The following is a 17,938-nucleotide window of genomic DNA, read 5'->3' as shown; positions in this document are numbered from 1 at the left end:
AAGCTAACAATATATAGGAATCCACTCAGAACAATGTATAGTTATCTGCCAGGTAACATATGGTCCAGTGCAGGATTTTGCTCTTCCCTTTTCTTTCTAGAAGTCACTACAGAAGATCTGCTAGTTAAGTTCACAAAGCTGTACTACAGATTTACTGTACAGTACGATAAAGAAATAATAGTTTAATTTAATTTAAAATGTGGTAACAAAACTTCATCACAAAAAATGTTAACGGTTGTGTAAAAGTAAAATGTCATAGAAGAGAACAGAAATGGAAGAGATACAGTACCAGCAATAGTGGTAGTAATGAACTTGCTGATAGTCATATCAAATAAGGGAAAGCAAACAAACTGAAAGCCAGCAGTTAAGGGACATGGAATACTAGGATATTAATTAAGATGCATCCTCTGTATCCTCAGTGAAACAGAGATTGTGTCCCTCATTATGATCAGCTGGTAAGGTTTCTTCTGTATGTTATGCAACTCTGTCTGGAGACATTGCTTTTTCAAGGACATTCACATAACTGAGGAGTTTAGCGAAGGCAAGCAAAAGAGGCATTCTGTCTGCACTAGCTGCATTAAAATACAACTGCAAGAACCTTATCATCTAGGAGTCCTGTAAATACTACTTGATTTTTTTCATGAACATTATAGGAACACAGAAATAGCCAGCATTAATCATAGGCCAACTAGGCAGCTGCCTAGAGTGCCGTTCTAGCAGGGGCATTTTTCCAGTAATCTGGATGGTATAGGTAGACCAGGATGGGAGCACCGAGTGGTGTGAGGGGGCACTGTGGAGCCCTTTTACCCAGGGCACCATTTGATCAAAGGCCGTCCCTGAACACAGGGTCGTGTGTAGATGATTAGTAGAATATAAGGTTACATGTGCTTTCAAAAACTATAGGTCCATAATAATTACAACAAAAAATCTGAAGAAAAAAGCTAATTAGTTTAGGGATGATATAGGGTTAGTTTTACAAAAAGGTTCTGATTGATTAGAACAAATATGGTAATAGGGTCAAAACTGCTAATGGAAATTTGAAAATTTATGGAGCAGATATAAACCAATTGTTTTAAAGAACTGAAAAATAAGCTGTTAACTAAGCAGGATCTGCTTCTTGCTTGCTTTGGGAGAAATGAGCGTACTACATAGGGCAAGTAGTCTTTATGTATCATCCCAGCCTCTGCAATTGTGCTGTCATGTGTCTTCTGCTGATGTGGGCGGGTAACAAAGTGTGACTTCTCTTTAAACGCAGCCATCGTATGTTACATTATTGTTGCATTCATATGTGTATGTTATTTATGTTGCTACCTCTGGAAGTTATATTTTCTTCGTATCAGCTTGTCATAAAGCTCTTCTGTTTCAATAAAATTGGTACAATTCAAACCAGAATTCCCTATCTGCACTTTTTGATTTACTCTTCTGTTTCATGACCTTAAACAAGCTCATACCTACCTACCTAGTATATACAACTACTTATCTAGTAAAACATTAAATATACCCTTCATGGCAGCCTCTCACCTTGAGTGCCAGTAGTCCCACACTATCCTTAAATATGTCTCCATTTCAAAATAGTTTGCCAATTTCCTTTACCTCGTTCTAACAGCTGATGCCGCTACATTGCTCCCTGTGACTCAGACAAATGAGATGGCCTCAGGCAAAAGGAAACAGTTTTGGCGTCACTTTTGTACTCATTTGTTTTTCTTATAGTTATATGTATCTGGTTGTATAAATACATTTGATAATATGTAGAAATGATCTACAGGTTTCAGAGATGCCTTCTTACACTCTTTCACTTACTTCACTTATTTTGTCACTTTCTTTCTATGTGCCTTCACAATATTTCATTTTTAAGAACAGGAATATAACAGGAATGCCTTTGTTTCAGAGAAGTAACATTCTATGGAAAGACAGCAAAAATATTTGGAGTCAATCTAACATTCTTCCGTGATTGTAAATGTCTTAGCAGAAAGGAAAACCATGATGGCACCTGGCACTAGTAGCGTTTATCTGAGGCTTTTCACAAGAAAATAAACTGTCAGGTAAAAACATCTGCAATTTCTGGAAAATACTACTGAGTGTCAGAAAACATGCAGGAAAATATTTTAAGCCAAATATTGATGATTTTGACTTCAAAGGCAGCAAAAAAAAAAAGAATATATCCTTTGAGATTCCTATGGAAGGATGGACTAAAAAATGTCACTCCACAAAAAGTAGTTTGAAACAAATAAATGGTAAAAACAGCTAACGATAAGCGATCAACATATTGTTCAAATAATATAATACATGCATGTATCTCATATATCACAACATGAAGAGTATAGGGGATTAAACAAAACCAAGTAAGCCAGTCAGAAGTAGAACTTACATTAAATGAAGTAGACACAATGAACAAGAAAATAATTGTGTTTATCATTTGCAGTGGCGGCTGGTGACTTCAAATCAAAGTGGGGCTGCAGGAGACAGCTGAATGGGTGGGGCCAAGGGAAAGGAGTGTGACTAATTAGAAAGGGACGGAGCTCTGCTCAAAACCACAAAAACTGGGATTTTAATTAAATACGCTGCCCTGGGTGCCAAACAGTCACTATGAGAGTCCAATCAAGACAAAATGAAGTGTAGAAAAAAAAATATTTTAATGCATTGGCTATGTGACAGCTTACTTAATATCTAGACGGAAACACAAAGGTTGTGAGGTATGAAAAAATAAATTACTTTTTAAATACATTACTGAAATGCCAGTCAAAATCAAGTGTAAAAAACAAGCAGCACTCAACTCAACCACTTCTTCTTGCACTGCAGTTCTAATTATATTTAGCTTCATAAAAGTGCCAAGTAACATGCTGAAAGTAGCAATCTATGTAATATCCCCACTTGTAAAATATTTCTTATATCAAAAAGACCTGCTGCCTGACAACTATCTACTTGTTTCATGGGGAAAACATGATCAAAGTAAAAAATGAATAGGCTCAAGATAAATTGCTTAAAGGATTACTGCATAGGATATGGATCACACATGATAGACTGGCATTCTGTTTAGTTTATGGATTAAGCCTGTAAAAATGGCTTCAAGTCTCCAACAAATGTAATGATCTTCTGAAAATACTGTAATCCTGTCCTTTATTACAAATACTGTCATATGCATTTCAATACCTAAGGCGTGTATGTTATGTAAATATTCTCTGCATGGCAACAACAAAAAGGCTTTCAATGTTGGTAATTCTTCAACAGCATGCTTATTAAAGCTTACTTGCATCTTACAATCTCAGACAAGCTTATGTTGTATACAGTTCTTGCTTAAGCATACCTCTCAACTGTCCAGATTTTTACAGAATGCCCAGATTTATGCCTCATATTTTGGCTTGTTTCTCATACAATGTGTGGTGGGTGGTCAATGAATAATGAAATACATTTGAGTTTCAGACTTCATATCCTTCAGGGAATGCATGACATAAATCCAGCTATTGTAGCAACTTTCTAAGTTTGTAAGAGCAATATTTAAAATATGTCCCTATTTTCTGGGCCTTTGTCCCTCCATTATTTTAGGCTTTGACCGACTTTCTTGCACTAAGAGTTTGACAAGTATGTACTTCAGTAAGGGTGAGTGTTGCCCCCCGCACCAACTTACTTGTGTTTGGTAAATATATAACTATTACCTTGCACCTAAACCTAACCATCCACATTATATTATTAAAAATTCCCTAACACAACTACTACACAAGACAAATGAACACAGATCACACACAATACCAAACATGTAGTACTCTAAATCCATTCCCTTATCTAGCCCTTACTTTTCTCACAGACATGTGCACACTGTACAGTATAATGCAATCTTCCACAACCATCTTTTCTTTCAAACATTCATTTTCATGCTGGCTCCTACTTACCTTACCTGCACTCACTGTATAAAATTTTAATTCAACCATTTTAGAGTCACACATATGTGCAGTCACTCTTTTACACACACACACACACACACACACACACACACACACACACACACACACACACACACACACAGATTAATTAAACAAAAAAATAAATAAACATTAAAGACTGCCTAACCTCAAACAAACGAACCCAGGTCATTGAATCTGCTACAGCATTAACTCACTTTAACCACTTTGGAAAACCTTTCCAATAAAAGTTTAGGTTGGCCAGGCCTACACATTCTGTAAACAGTAAACTCTCGATTACCATCAGCAGCACTTCACACACGTATAAATTACAAAAAAAATAAAAAGTCATGTTTTTCTTTTCTGACCATTATAGCCCTTTTGCTTCTAGATTATTCAGAGTGACATGTCTTTAAAAAAAAATAACATACAAACAAAGCTTCAGCAATGATATGCTGACTACAGATGAAATAAAAAGAAAAAGTGCTGTACTATTTTGACAGTGACACCAAAGCCTGGCAAAAACAGTAAACTTTAGACTCTGAATGTAATCTGGCTGTTAAGAGGCCCACCTCGTTAGTGGATTTGAAAACTAACTCTAACTCAAGTTACTCAACTCAACTGTAAACAAGCCACCACAAAAGTATAGCAAATGTATTGTTTAGTGCAAGCAAGTAAACATACCACCAGTTTTAATAATTTATCTCTGAACAGACAACACAGGAGGATTATTATCTACTTAGTGATGAAAGAGCAATCAAATGTTGATTGTACACTGTACTAGTATTTTGTAATTTTGCCCTACCTCAATAATTTAAAGTGACCTGTCCAGCGTCTCCGTCTTAGTAAGTCACAAAATTTTAACTACCATAACTTAATAAAGCCAAAAAAGTTGTTGTAAGCCCTGAGCACCATCTGTACTCTGCAATTAGCAAGTCAAGTAATACCATCCAAAGCACGCTGCCTAATAGTAGTACTGATTGGTTCTCACTCTCAAAACAATCAGTAGCCATCCAGCTGCCAACATCACGCTTCAATTCTTTAGAACCGCATAGACTTCTGGGCATCACAATGATGCCCTCCTCCAGGCTGCAATGAAAACAAAAAAAGCTGTTTAAAGGCAGTTAAAAGTTTGTTTAAACAAAAAAATTTTTTTTTTAAAACACTTAAACACTTTACTTTTTAGCTGAGGGGGCTGCAGTCCAGCAGTCCGATGCCACGAGCCGCCCCTGATTATTTGTTGACTGTGAACATCCGACTAGGACAGAGCCTATTCTCAGCAGAGGCCTGGGGAGAAGTGCTCCAAATGCATGTCTTTGGAATATGGGAGGAAACCAGTGTACCCAGAGGAAATCCACACAAATGCAGAAAGAACATGCAGATTCCACACAGAATGCACCCCAGCCTAGAATCAAACCAGAGAGCTTCTTGTTGTGAGGTGACAATGTTAACCACTGCACCATTCTGTGTTGATAAAACTGCAAGCAAATATTATTACGCAAACAAGCTTCTTAAAGAAGGATTGAAAGACCAGGGAATATGATAAGGATAACTGATCATCAAAAAAAGAGGAATTAAATGGTGCAGAAACATTCTTTACAAAATGCATTTCACACTGCACTATGTCTGCTTAAGGAATCCTTATATTGACTAGAAATAATAGCTTGACAAGAACCACATTTGTTGAAGCACTGATGTTTCTATCAACTTTGATTTCAAAAGGAAAATAGTTTTGACTATTAATAAAATATTTCAAAAACCAAAAACATACAAATTTCTGTTCTGAAGTTATTTCTGAAATGCAAAACCAAGACTAAATTACTTTAGAAGAAGATATTAATGATCTTTAACAACAGTGCCTTCTCCCCTCCTTAAGAAATGGTATGGATACTGTCTTCATACAAAAGGCATGGATATAGACATGGATGCAAAACATATTCCCAGAGCAAAATGAAAACATAGTACAAAGGAAAACAAGTTGTACTGAAACTGAAATATTATCATGAAATCATGCTGTCTTAGCAGATCTAAATAGCACCGCCAGTTTGGATGGCTGTCTCATCAGCACATAGAGCAATTGTGGAAAACTCTATACCATGATAGAGTGGACAGTACCTCTGTAGTATAACATCTGTTTAGAGTGAACAGTACCTCTATATCATAACATCTGTTTGGACAGTATCTCTATAGTATGACATCTGTTTAGAGTGGACAGTACCTCGATATTATAACATCTGTTTGGACAGTACCTCTATAGTATGACATCTGTTTATAGTGAACAGTACCTCTATATTATAACATCTGATTGGATAGTACCTCTATAGTATGACATCTGTTTAGCGTGAACAGTACCTTTATATTATAACATCTGTTTGGACAGTGCCTCTGTAGTATGACATCTGTTTAGAGTGAACAGTACCTCTATATTACAACATCTGTTTTGACAGTACTGCTATAGTATGACATCTGTTTAGAGTGGACAGTACCTCTATATTATAACATCTGTTTGGACAGTACCTCTATAGTATGACATCTGTTTAGAGTGGACAGTACCTCTATATTATAACATCTGTTTGGACAGTACCTCTATAGTATGACATCTGTTTAGAGTGGACAGTACCTCTATATTATAACATCTGTTTGGACAGTACCTCTATGGTATGACATCTGTTTAGAGTGAACAGTACCTCTATATTATAACATCTGTTTAGACAGTGCCTCTGTAGTATGACATCTGTTTAGAGTGAACAATACCTCTATATTATAACATCTGTTTTGACAGTACCTATATAGTATAACATCTGTTTAGAGTGAACAGTACCTCTATATTATAACATCTGTTTGGATAGTACCTCTATAGTATGACATCTGTTTAGAGTGGACAGTACTTCTACAGTGCAACATCTGTTTCAGTTCTCACTTATTTTTTATATACATATCTAAGTATATTCTCATCTGTGAAACTGACTGTCCCACCAATATGCACACTCTAAGGACCGAACTCTTCAATGAGAGATGTACAGAATATGTTGGTACTATAGATGTAAACCCTCAGCTGACCTGCTGCAAGCGGAATACTTACAAATTGCAGCAAAAGTGCTTGCCTATCCCATTTATATCCTAATAAACAGAACCATAACTGAAGGATCCATCCCATCTATTTGAAAAATCTCCCATATTATCCCACTTCATAAGGGGGGGGGGTAAGTCAAACGAACTCTCAGACTTTTGTCCCATAGCCCTACTCTCTCCATTAGCAAATGTCATGGAAAAATGTGTCCACCAGCAACTAATTGATCACCTTCTCCAAAATAATCTACTTGCTGACTGTCAGCATGGCTTTAAGCCATTCCATGGTACTACCACTGCACTCTTATCCTTTTATGACTGCATTAATAAAAATAGAAACAATAACAAGCTGTCCTCACTCTCTTTATAGACCTCTCAAAAGCCTTCGATTTGGTCAACCATCAGCTTCTTTTAGATATCCTTAAATCACTTTCATTAGATACACAGGCAGTCCAATGGTTCAAGTCCTATCTAGAAAATAGACAGCAGGATGTCCTCTGGGACAATAACTTATCCACTCACCTCCCTATTAACCTTGGTGTCCCTCAAGGCTCTATTTTGGGACCTCTCCTTTTCTCTATCTTCATTAATGATCTGAATGCAAACCTTCCTCAAGCCACTTGCATACAATATGCAGATGATTCTACATTACTCTGTGCTGCCACCTCTTCACCTGAACTCCAGTCCATCACCCAAAAAGTATTTAATCTAGTAGAAAACTGGTTTCTTCATCGCTGTCTCCTCCTGAACCCCAAGAAAACTAAATTATTGCTGTTCACTCCCACACAGAAGTCCTCCCCTATTGATATCAGTCACATCCAGTAATGGCACTGTCATAGCAGTTGACACAATCACTAAACTTTTAGGGGTAACAATTGACCATCACCTCAACTTCTACTCTCACATTAACCTAACCATTAAATCAGTCAACACAAAACTAGGTTCCCTTTACAGGATCAAACCTTTCCTTACTCCTTTAGCCAGAACTACCATTGCCCACACACATCTCATCTCCACACTACTATATGTCTCCCCCCAGCTACACTAATCTATTCAAAACTAACCTCAATAAGCTAGCAACCGCCTACCATAACATTGCCAGATTTGCCACTGGTTCCATTTAGAATCCACCATTGTCAAAATTCTCAACAGCTAGGATGGCTGGAACTGTAAAACCAGCTCCTCGTTCAGCATCTTACTATCACCCACAAGATACTACAACATCCCAGTAATACTCCAATACTCTGTAACCTTATCACTCCTTACAAGAATCTTACAACCCTACGCTCAGCTAACAAATTACTAGTAACCATCCATAAATCCAACAATAAATCAGGTGACTGTCTTTTCACTAACTCTGTGGGAAAATCTTGGAAGAAACTTCCCACTGACCTTTCTTCTCTGTCTTCAACACCACTTTTCAAGAAGCACTTAAAATCTTTCCTTAAAACACAATGGCTATGTCTATGAACAAACCCTGACTAATAAACTTTCCCTGAGTATTAACCTTCTTAAATGCTTACTACATGTGTAGAACAGGTTTTATCTGTACTTTTCCTCTCGTGAATTATTGAATCTGAAAGTTCTCCACTGGCATGTTTACTTGTCTGTTCTGTTTTCTGACCAGTCCTAGCCTTCTCTGTGTTTAACAATTAGCTCTCTACTCTGTGCACTATTGTTGTTTCCTCTTGAATAACTTCTTGTCTCTTCCTCTGTTGCAACAAAGTAACCACTACTGGTATCTTATGATCACTAATACTGCCTCTATTGTAGTCTAGTGCTCTACTGTATTAGTGTATTTTATATGTATATCATTGTTAAAATTGTAGCATTGTAGTATTATTATTTTTGTATTTTTGCATTCTATTTGCATAAAGGAGCTTATCTCCCTGGGCCACTGCTGAAAATGGGCATGGATCCAGTTGGACTAGCCCGGTCAACAAATGTAAAATAAATAAATAAAATAAATCAATATCTGCCCAAAAGACCCCTACCCATAGCTCTCACTCCTATGGAATATGCTCTGTTGACAAAATGTCCTTAGTGTTTTGAGCATTCTCTTCATTACTGTCAGTGAAATACTCAACTGCATTCTTCTTACTTACTTGCCAGCATACTTGTACCTTTAATAGATTATTCAAGGACTGCTTTCCTAAACAAAATATGCAAAGTACCATTGCCTCTGTCACTACTAAGCTCTCTGCAATTGATCTTACATTCACAGTGAACATCATAAGCATTTGTAGTATCCTTTCAGTTATTGTCATGCTCTTCATGTAAGCAGCATTAGTACCATTAAGCTTCTTTTCCTTGAAATAAGAAATATTCATGTTGCTGCTTGCATAAATCTGGGATTCATTGTGTAACTGCAGAGTGTGAATCCTCTTAATCATGCAAAATGTCCCACAAGTATTAAACTCCAATATATTTGGTAACTTTAGATGTTTTTCCAATGATACTACCTAGAACATTCTCTTGTATTGTTTGCATTTGTACTAAAAAAACAAATCAAGCAAAATTTTTCCCAAAGGTTTTAGTTAGCATCCTGAATACATCAGAAGATTGTGTGGAAAATTGTATTCACTCATTGCTTGGCAAATTCAGTAATTAAAAACAGTTTTGAATGCTATATTGCATTCTGCATTTATATCAAACTTAAACATAGGGCTGGACTACACAGTGCGCTAAACTGTGTGCATGTTGAGCCATGATGTGCACACAATAGGGAGACAATTTGTATTCAGTAAGCAGTTCAATACAATGTGTAGAGCTGCACAAACTCAGTAAGCATCATGACATGATGCTAATTATAGCACAAGCAGCTGAACTGTATGCCATTCAACTAATCCAAGATGGAGGAGCTATTCAACAAGCTATAAAGCAATAGTGTACACTCATTGCAAGTTTTGGCCTTGAATTCCAGAACCTATTGGAATACAACCACAGAAACTACTCTACATGGAAAGAATATTAGGGGCTGCTGTTTCTCTTCTGCATGTGCATGTGCAACAGGCCCAAGTCTATATTGCTGCTGCTAATAGACCTCAGCCAAGAAGGAGAAGGGTGTTTAAACCCCATTTAACTTTTCATGATCTGCATGTGATGGAAATTGTTGAGCACTTCATGGTAGATAAAGACACACTGCAGGAACTCTGCAACCTCTGTCATCCTCAACTGAGAGCAAGGGAACCAATACCCGTGGAAGCTAAGGTATGTGTAGCACTTAAAATAGTAGCTACAGGAACCATCCAGAAAACAACAGGAGATATGCAGGGGTTGTGACAGACATCAGCATCCAGGATCCTCCATGAATTCCTGAATGCTGTGCTACAACATGCCAGTGACTACATCTTTTCCCCATACAACTGAGGACAGAGCTACAACTATGCAGGATTTCTACCCTGTAGCACACTTCCCTGAAGTCCTGGGTGCCATAGATTGCACACGCATTGAGATCAAAGCACCACCTGGGGAACAGGGAAGGGTGTGCATAAAGAGAAAGTTCTTCCATTCCATTAACTGCCAGGCTGTGTGTAATGCTTAGGGAATCATCCTGAATGTTTGTGCTAGCAATCTCAGCAGTCACCATGACTCCCATACCTGGCATAATGCTCAACTCTATCAGAGGTTTGCTAGGGAGGATATCCCACAATGTCATTTACTGGGTGATCCAGGCTATGCACTCAAATGATGGCTGATGACACCCATCAGAAATGCACGTACCTACTGAATAATGGTATAATGAGTCACACCCTCAAACAACAAATATCATACAGTGTGTGTTTGGGCTGCTGAAATCATAGCTGTGGTGAATAAATACATCAAGGGGAACACTGTGGTAGATTCCCCATAGTTGAGCTGAAATATTCACTGGCTGTGCTATCCTTCACAATATTATCCTGAGAAAAAGCTTCAACAACAACACCAGGGGAAGGGGCACACATCCCACCACCACTGGCAAGATCACCACAGCCACACACAGGTGAGGAGTCAGAAGAGGAACCACCAGATGCTGTAGGTGTCAATAGATGTAGGCATGTACAATATGTTTTCACAGTGGCCAAGAGGCAATGGATAGCACACATGCACACCTCCTAAGGGGGTGCAACATTCATCATATGCACATGCATACATTAAAATTGATGCCAGGTAGCCCTCATAACCTTAACTTACCCATGCAATGGCTGTGTACTGCTAACATCACACAGAGTCATCCCTGAATTAAAACACCTGTTACTGCTGTAGGTAAGTGTTGAACCTGGAATAGGAAAATAAATCTCTAAGAACACAAATGACATGAATGGCAGATCCTTTCATACTGTTACTTGCTAATGTAACTAAGTAGGAGGCGGGTGAGTTTTACAGCAATGGCATCAGTATGTGACAGGATTGACTTACGTCAATAGATGTGTTCTCTATCAACTAATAGGCCTCATGTATCAAAGATACACACTACAAAAACCTGTAAGACAGCAGTACAATTTTCAAAAGAGCATCACAAGCACACATATACAAAGCTCTCAGTCAGCTATGCACCCTAGGCATCAGTCAAAAGAGTTATTTGTCATTGAATCCAGAAGATAGTGTATAATTATGAGTGACTCCAAGTTTAAATCTCATCAGTTCTAATAATATTTTCTCCACAATAAGTCCATTAGGAGTATTAGCACTTTTCCCTTCATAAATCAGTTTAACAACATTTTATCTGTTTTGCAACTTATTTATAACCATGCCCTGAATCTTTGCAACCTATTCACTTCTTGGTTCTTCAAGTTATTGCTTGCAGTATCTTCTCTTGAGACTACAGCTTTGGCATTTTACTTTGCTCATCCAGAATTGCTATCTTCACCTCACCTTGCTCTGAATGTGCAGTTGAGCCCACAAACCTGCTGTGCATTTTATACTGCTGCTATTTTCATCATACGTGAGGGATTCATACCAAGAGCTTGTTGAGCAATCCCAATATTCTCCTGTGGTGCACAATGATCAGCAGGAAGCCCCTCTACCATCCAGCCTTTCCATTAATCAGGACATTCCCACACACAAAGTTAGCAAACTTCTTTGGTGTCCTGGACAAATTTCCCCTACTTCATATAAATACCATCTTGGATCTCCTCTAAAAGCAGGCCATAGCGGATTTTGCCCATTCAACAAAAGGAAATGGATATATAACATATAGGGCTGCACTATGTGAGCAGCAGAACTGGTGCAGTGGTTGTGTAGTTCTGTCTGTAGGGGTAAGTTTACATTCAGCTTGTACAACTGGTTACAGCGCAGCAGTTCAGCATTGTACTACTTCAGGTAATGGAGTATGGTCGTAAGATGAACCTGTAAAAAATGCGGGTGTCAAAAAGCCTATAAACTAGCAAGGTTATACTGTAACATTTAATCTGGAACATACTATCATGTCACACTTACAGATTTTTACTTCAAATGTACTGTACAGTTGTTTCTTTAGAGAATCTTTTGTATATGATTACTCTAAGTTTTCAAATCTAGGCAGATTGCACATCTTGCAATGAAAAGGAGATTCTTCACATTGTGACATACCTTACAATAACAGACTTGAAACATACTGATGCTTATATACATGATAAAAGAATCATAAAATTATATGTCAGTTATCTGACATTTAACTTGATGAATACAGTGCAATCATATAGCCATCTTCTGGGCTTTTATTTTTTCTACAGGTTAAATTTTTTTTTTTACTTCATGAAAATTATAGTTATTTAAAAAAAATGCTGGTTTTGATCTCAGAAGGGTGACTTGGGCAATCATGGTGGTGCAGCAGTTAGCATTCCCGCCTCACAGCAAGAGGTTCTCCGGTTCGATTCTCAGCTGGGGTGCCTTCTGTGCGGAGTCTGCATGTCCTCCCTATGGTCGCATGGATTTCCTCCAGATGCTCCGGTTTTCTCCCACATCAGAAAGACATGCTGTAGGTGGATTGGACACTCTAAATTGGCCATAGACATGAGTGATTGCATGTGTGTGCTTTCTGTAGAAGGTTGGGTGCTGGGCTGGCAACTTGACACTGTAAAAAACTCCGCTGCCAATCATGAGCGGACTGTGATCTGCTGTGGCGACCCCTAACCGGGAAAAGCCAAAAGAAGAAGATCTCAGAAGGGTGACTTATGCTTACTACTCAAAATCAGATTGTAACTGCAAATAAACATTTTGCTATTGTTCTACTCAAGGTGGGTCATGAAAGTATAGTTACCATATAGGCCAAATATATTAAAAAGCTCCAAAGTAAAGAGTAGTAATTTAATTTTACCAGTGTGGCCTCATAATTTCTCATTTCAGTATGTAAGTTTTTTTATAACTTCTTAGGAAGGTTAGCATGACCTATTATACACATGCTGAGAAAATGTTCTAGCTCTGTGACATATTGTCATAGTAGAAAAAAATCTAAATGAAATATTTACTATTAACTTCATTTCTTTTTATTCTGTCATGATGTTTTCACTTTGTTTACAAATATAGTTTTGTCATTTACTTGTTAGTCACCTACAATATAAAACTGTCATTAGTGATTCTTTTTAATGTTAAAGTTGATAAATGTTTTGGGATTTTTTTAATGGAGGAGGTGAATGGTAAAATGTTATCCAAAACCTGGATAAATTAAAGGCTTTTATGACCAAATGAAGGTACAGATAGAGATATAGACAAGGCAGAAATTTTAAATAAAGCATATTTCCAAGATACCAGTCAAGCCCTGAAACATTACAACTAATACTAGCTGGGTCTTCTATCCAGATTCCCATATACTTGTGAGAACTAACACAATTTTTTTCTGTAATTTATAAGTATGGACTTTAACAGTAATAAGCTAATGTTGATGAACTTTGCGGAATACCACAAACACTGTTATTTTATGGGTAGTTCTATTAAAAATGTTTTGTCTACTTACAGGAAAGGTCTAAAAACACTCCCAGTGAAAGTCTTATTTGCAGCAGGTTGCACTGAACCAACATGCAAGAATTACTCACCCACCGAAATAAAAGAGGCGGTCCAGTCTGCTGACATTATTATTGTGTGCCTTGGAACAGGTAAGGGATTACTCACTACCATGAAAGAGATTGAGTCATAGGAAACAAAGACTTCAGTTGACTAAATGAGAGCTATATTCAGCATATTTTTTAATTTTATTTTTTTTTATTTTTTCTATAAATAATAATAGCAGTACAGTATTACATTTTTCAAAGAACATTTATACCCACCCGACCAATTTTGACACATACCAAACAAAATGCAATTTCAACTCAAGAAATCTAAAACCATCATCTGTTTACCATAAAGGATTCATAAAGTCTTTCCATAGAGGCAGTGGAGAGCTAGTTTCCATACCTCCACTAAATAGCTTATTTTATGTATAAGCTCTAACTACAGGGGCCTCCTGAATGAATCCTGATTTAGTTCTCTAGCAAAAGACATAGGAAGTTCTGGGCTAGCTGGGAAACTATCCTGTTGGCCAAGGAATTAGTTGGCATGGTCAGTATTGTAGAAGAGGTGCCACTCAGACCTGCAAGCAGGGTTTATATTCATTTAAACAACTGTATGAGTGTTCAAATGACAGTTAGTCAGTGTTTGCATGTTAGAAACTGTAGCATGGAATTAGTATAGCATATTTCTACATTTTAACAATGGTATTTGCCACTGTTTAACAAAGAGCTATCACATGGATACACAAGGGCTCTTTACTCAGCTTGAAGACTTTTTCATTTATTTTTTAGCTTAAATGACTGTCAAACAATGAACTGTAGCAAGGAGCTGTTATAACCCTTTATTACAGTTTAACAAGGATTTGATACTTCAGAAACTACCGTGATCCTCAACTGTGAGATGTTTTTTTTGTGTTACTCAACTTCAGTTTTGGGAGGGTGCCAAATGGGGGCATTGTCCAGGACACAAAATGACCTTGCTACAGCTCTTTCTCCACCAATCAGAATTAGGGTTGCCACCTCTCATTGTGGCCAGAACCAGACCAAAGCCACACCCCCTTGCAACTCTGTTAACCCCACCTATCTCATCCCTGCCCACTTTCCACCCATTTTGTGACATCATAGGCTTGTCAGGGATAGGAAGAATGTCCATTTTTCCTGGATTGTCACACAGTCGCATCTCATTAGCAGTGCTTTTTCTAAATAAAAGCAGAGAGTTTGCAAACTCTGATAATCTGTTTGTTTTTTTTTTTAAAACAGAATACCAGAGTTTGTACTGAGTTTTCTGGACTACTGCACAACTGGTTTGATTTCTGGATAGTCTGGAAAAAAAGGATAGGTGGCAACTCTAATCAGAATTTAGTACTTTTTCAGCAAAGTCCTATAATCTAGAATGTGCAAGAACTTCTCTGACACACTCCATACTGCAATTCAGCAGCTACCTAAGCACACTTGTTATTATAGAGGATCAGTTATGTTCTTGCCATTTGTACAGTTCAAATCTCAATCCTTCTCTATTGTTGGCAAAGTCCTGTATTCACATCCATAAATCATGTCATAATGTGTTCCTGCAGTCATCACATTTTCAGGCAAGTTCCATTTGGGTATTACCTTATTGTCTTGAGGAAGACTATTATGTTAATAGCTGCAGTAAGTGCCAGAGGTTCAGCTTAGTCCTTGACATAAAAGAAGGGATCAGTTGTTGGCTTACTTCATCAAAATGGCAGTGGCTGGCTGCTCTTGAATGGGACATTATAAGATGCCATCAGTTGGTTATAGAATGCTCAGACCTGAAGGTCATCAAGGAACACAGTTTCATTGCAGGTCATGTAGTATACCTCATCACCTTCCCAGGCATCCTTCCTTAGTTTAAATAAATCCATAGTGTCAGAGAGTCTAATCTCACAATTAATTTTATTCCAGAGGCTGATTATTGTGTGAGTAATATTTTTTTCTGATATTTTTCATTTTTTACTTATGTAAAAGATTATGTTATTGTACCTGCAAGCTCTATGATTGATAGTAGGCATCAAGTCAAAAACTGCATGTAATAAGGCATCACTATGAACTCTGTAAGCTAGTAAGATTTTGCCCCTAGAATATCTGTAGTTCAAGGAAAATAGTTTTAAATTCTTGCATTTATCAGGATAACTCAGATGCCTTACTAAAGGTACGTGTTTGGTGAACTTCCTTTGAACATTTGCTGTCTTAAGTAACAGTCTCCTAGTAACTATAAAAAAGACATTATTAAAGTCAAGAATTAGACAAATACACATTTTAAAAAGATGTGTTAGACTGTGATCATCCCTTTCAGAAACAGATTGAAGTAAGAGTCCTAAATGGCAGAGTCTTTTTCCTCAGGTTGTTGACATGACTGATTCAGATGTAATCAAAATTCCAAGATCTTTATATTCATTTACCTCTTGTAACATAGAGCCAGTCAGTTTAAGTGGACATTCTGTGGTAGGATTCACAAAATATTGTACTTGACATTTATTTGTACTAAAATGTAAGCTTGTTGCTATTGCCCTTGCTGAGAACTCTTCCAGAAATGTTTTAATGTCCAAATTATCCTTGTTAGTATTAACAATGAAACCTATCTTGCATTTATCTACATATTAAGCAAGCAAACACTGTTTGATTGATGGACTGGTGGAGAAAATTAAATTAAGAGAAGTAGCCCTAGGACAGAGCCCTTAAGAATCCCAGAGCACACAGACAAGTAGTTAAGAGTTGGTACCTTGAAAAGAAACACACAGAGCTCTGACAGATAACCACTCGTTAAGCCAGTTCACTAAGAAGGGGTTATCTCTGTAGCTTTTTAAAACATTGCTAGATTTGTTGGGTAAACTATTAAAAGCTTTGGCTAAATCTAAAAACATAACTCCCGCTTTCAAACCATTATCAAGTGCAGCAGTAACTTGATCATATAATTCAGTCAAATTTGTTGTAGACCTTGCAGCACTAAATCTATGTTTGTATAAGTCAGTGATGTTGTGGTTCATATTGTCAGAAAGTAGGTTCAACAGACATTTCTTAAATCATATGCAAAATATTGAAGTAAAGCTAATAGGTTTATAATTAACCACATCTTATTTTATTACCCTTTTAAAAACTGTGGAGATTACAGCTTTTCTACAAAGCAATGGAACTTAACAATTGATTAGCAGTTTGTTAAATACTTTATGTAGTATATTATTAATAACTAGATGAGATTTTGTCACCAGAGTAGCTGGAATATTGGCTGGTCCCATAAATAATTTACTGCCAGTTTTCTTAAGTATATTTATAACCAAATCATGAGGTATAAGTGGGCAGGATTGATTGTGCATAAAGGTTCAGTAGCTGTTTCAAGGTATGCTGCTAAGTGACAGAGAAAAATAAGTATTACATTCATCAGTAATGCGTATCAGGTCAGACATAATTTCTCCATTACATGATATAGATGTTAAGTGGCTGTTTTTACTTTACGAGTTACTGTATTTGTAGAATTATTTATTATTACCTGAAAGTATTGCCAACTTCCTTTTATATTCACATTTTATTTACTAAAGTTTTTTTATTTTTTTGTTAATTTTCATATTATTTCATTTGGCTTAGGTTTTGATCCCACCAGGAAGGAAGTCAGGTCGAAATGGTAGAGCTGACTCCTGGGTCCAATCAACCTTAACCTTACTAATTGTATCTTCTAGCTGACCTTACTAAGTGTATTTTCTAGCTCTGTATAGTTAATTACATTAAAACTATTTTGTCCTTAACTGGTGGATGTATTTGAGAACCTAGTAGGATTAGAGAAATGGTCAGAATTGCCTAATGGAGGTCTAACAATCAGGCAGCTTATTTTTAATGTACAGTCGGTTGCAATGATATCAAGAATATATTTACCCCTCATAATTTCATTATTGAGCTGAATAAAGTTACAAAGAGGCAAATATCTAATAAATTTTGTTCTATCTTATGTTGTGATAAGTATGTATTAAGAGTATCTAAGTATGCTGAAAGAATGTTTTAATATGGTTGCAATATGCA

At 37.0% G+C, this 17,938-nt stretch overlaps 1 protein-coding gene across 1 annotated transcript in view; it reads left to right on the top strand.

Moving 5' to 3' along the window:
- The window catches only part of LOC122792265 (probable beta-D-xylosidase 5), a 970,913-nt gene that overhangs the window by 581,910 nt on the left and 371,065 nt on the right, over positions 1 to 17,938 (top strand). Inside the window, exon 11 of the mRNA XM_044060016.1 lies at positions 13,881 to 14,017. Coding sequence (XP_043915951.1) covers positions 13,881 to 14,017 — 137 coding nt within the window. The remainder of the gene's footprint in view (positions 1 to 13,880; positions 14,018 to 17,938) is intronic.

This window comes from Protopterus annectens, chromosome 1.part2 (genome assembly GCF_019279795.1).
Source record: "Protopterus annectens isolate FY-2018-M chromosome 1.part2, PAN1.0, whole genome shotgun sequence".
NCBI classification, from domain to species: domain Eukaryota; kingdom Metazoa; phylum Chordata; order Ceratodontiformes; family Protopteridae; genus Protopterus; species Protopterus annectens.
The sequence above is the reverse complement of the archived record's forward strand: the minus strand, read 5'-3'. Positions and strand labels throughout refer to the sequence as shown.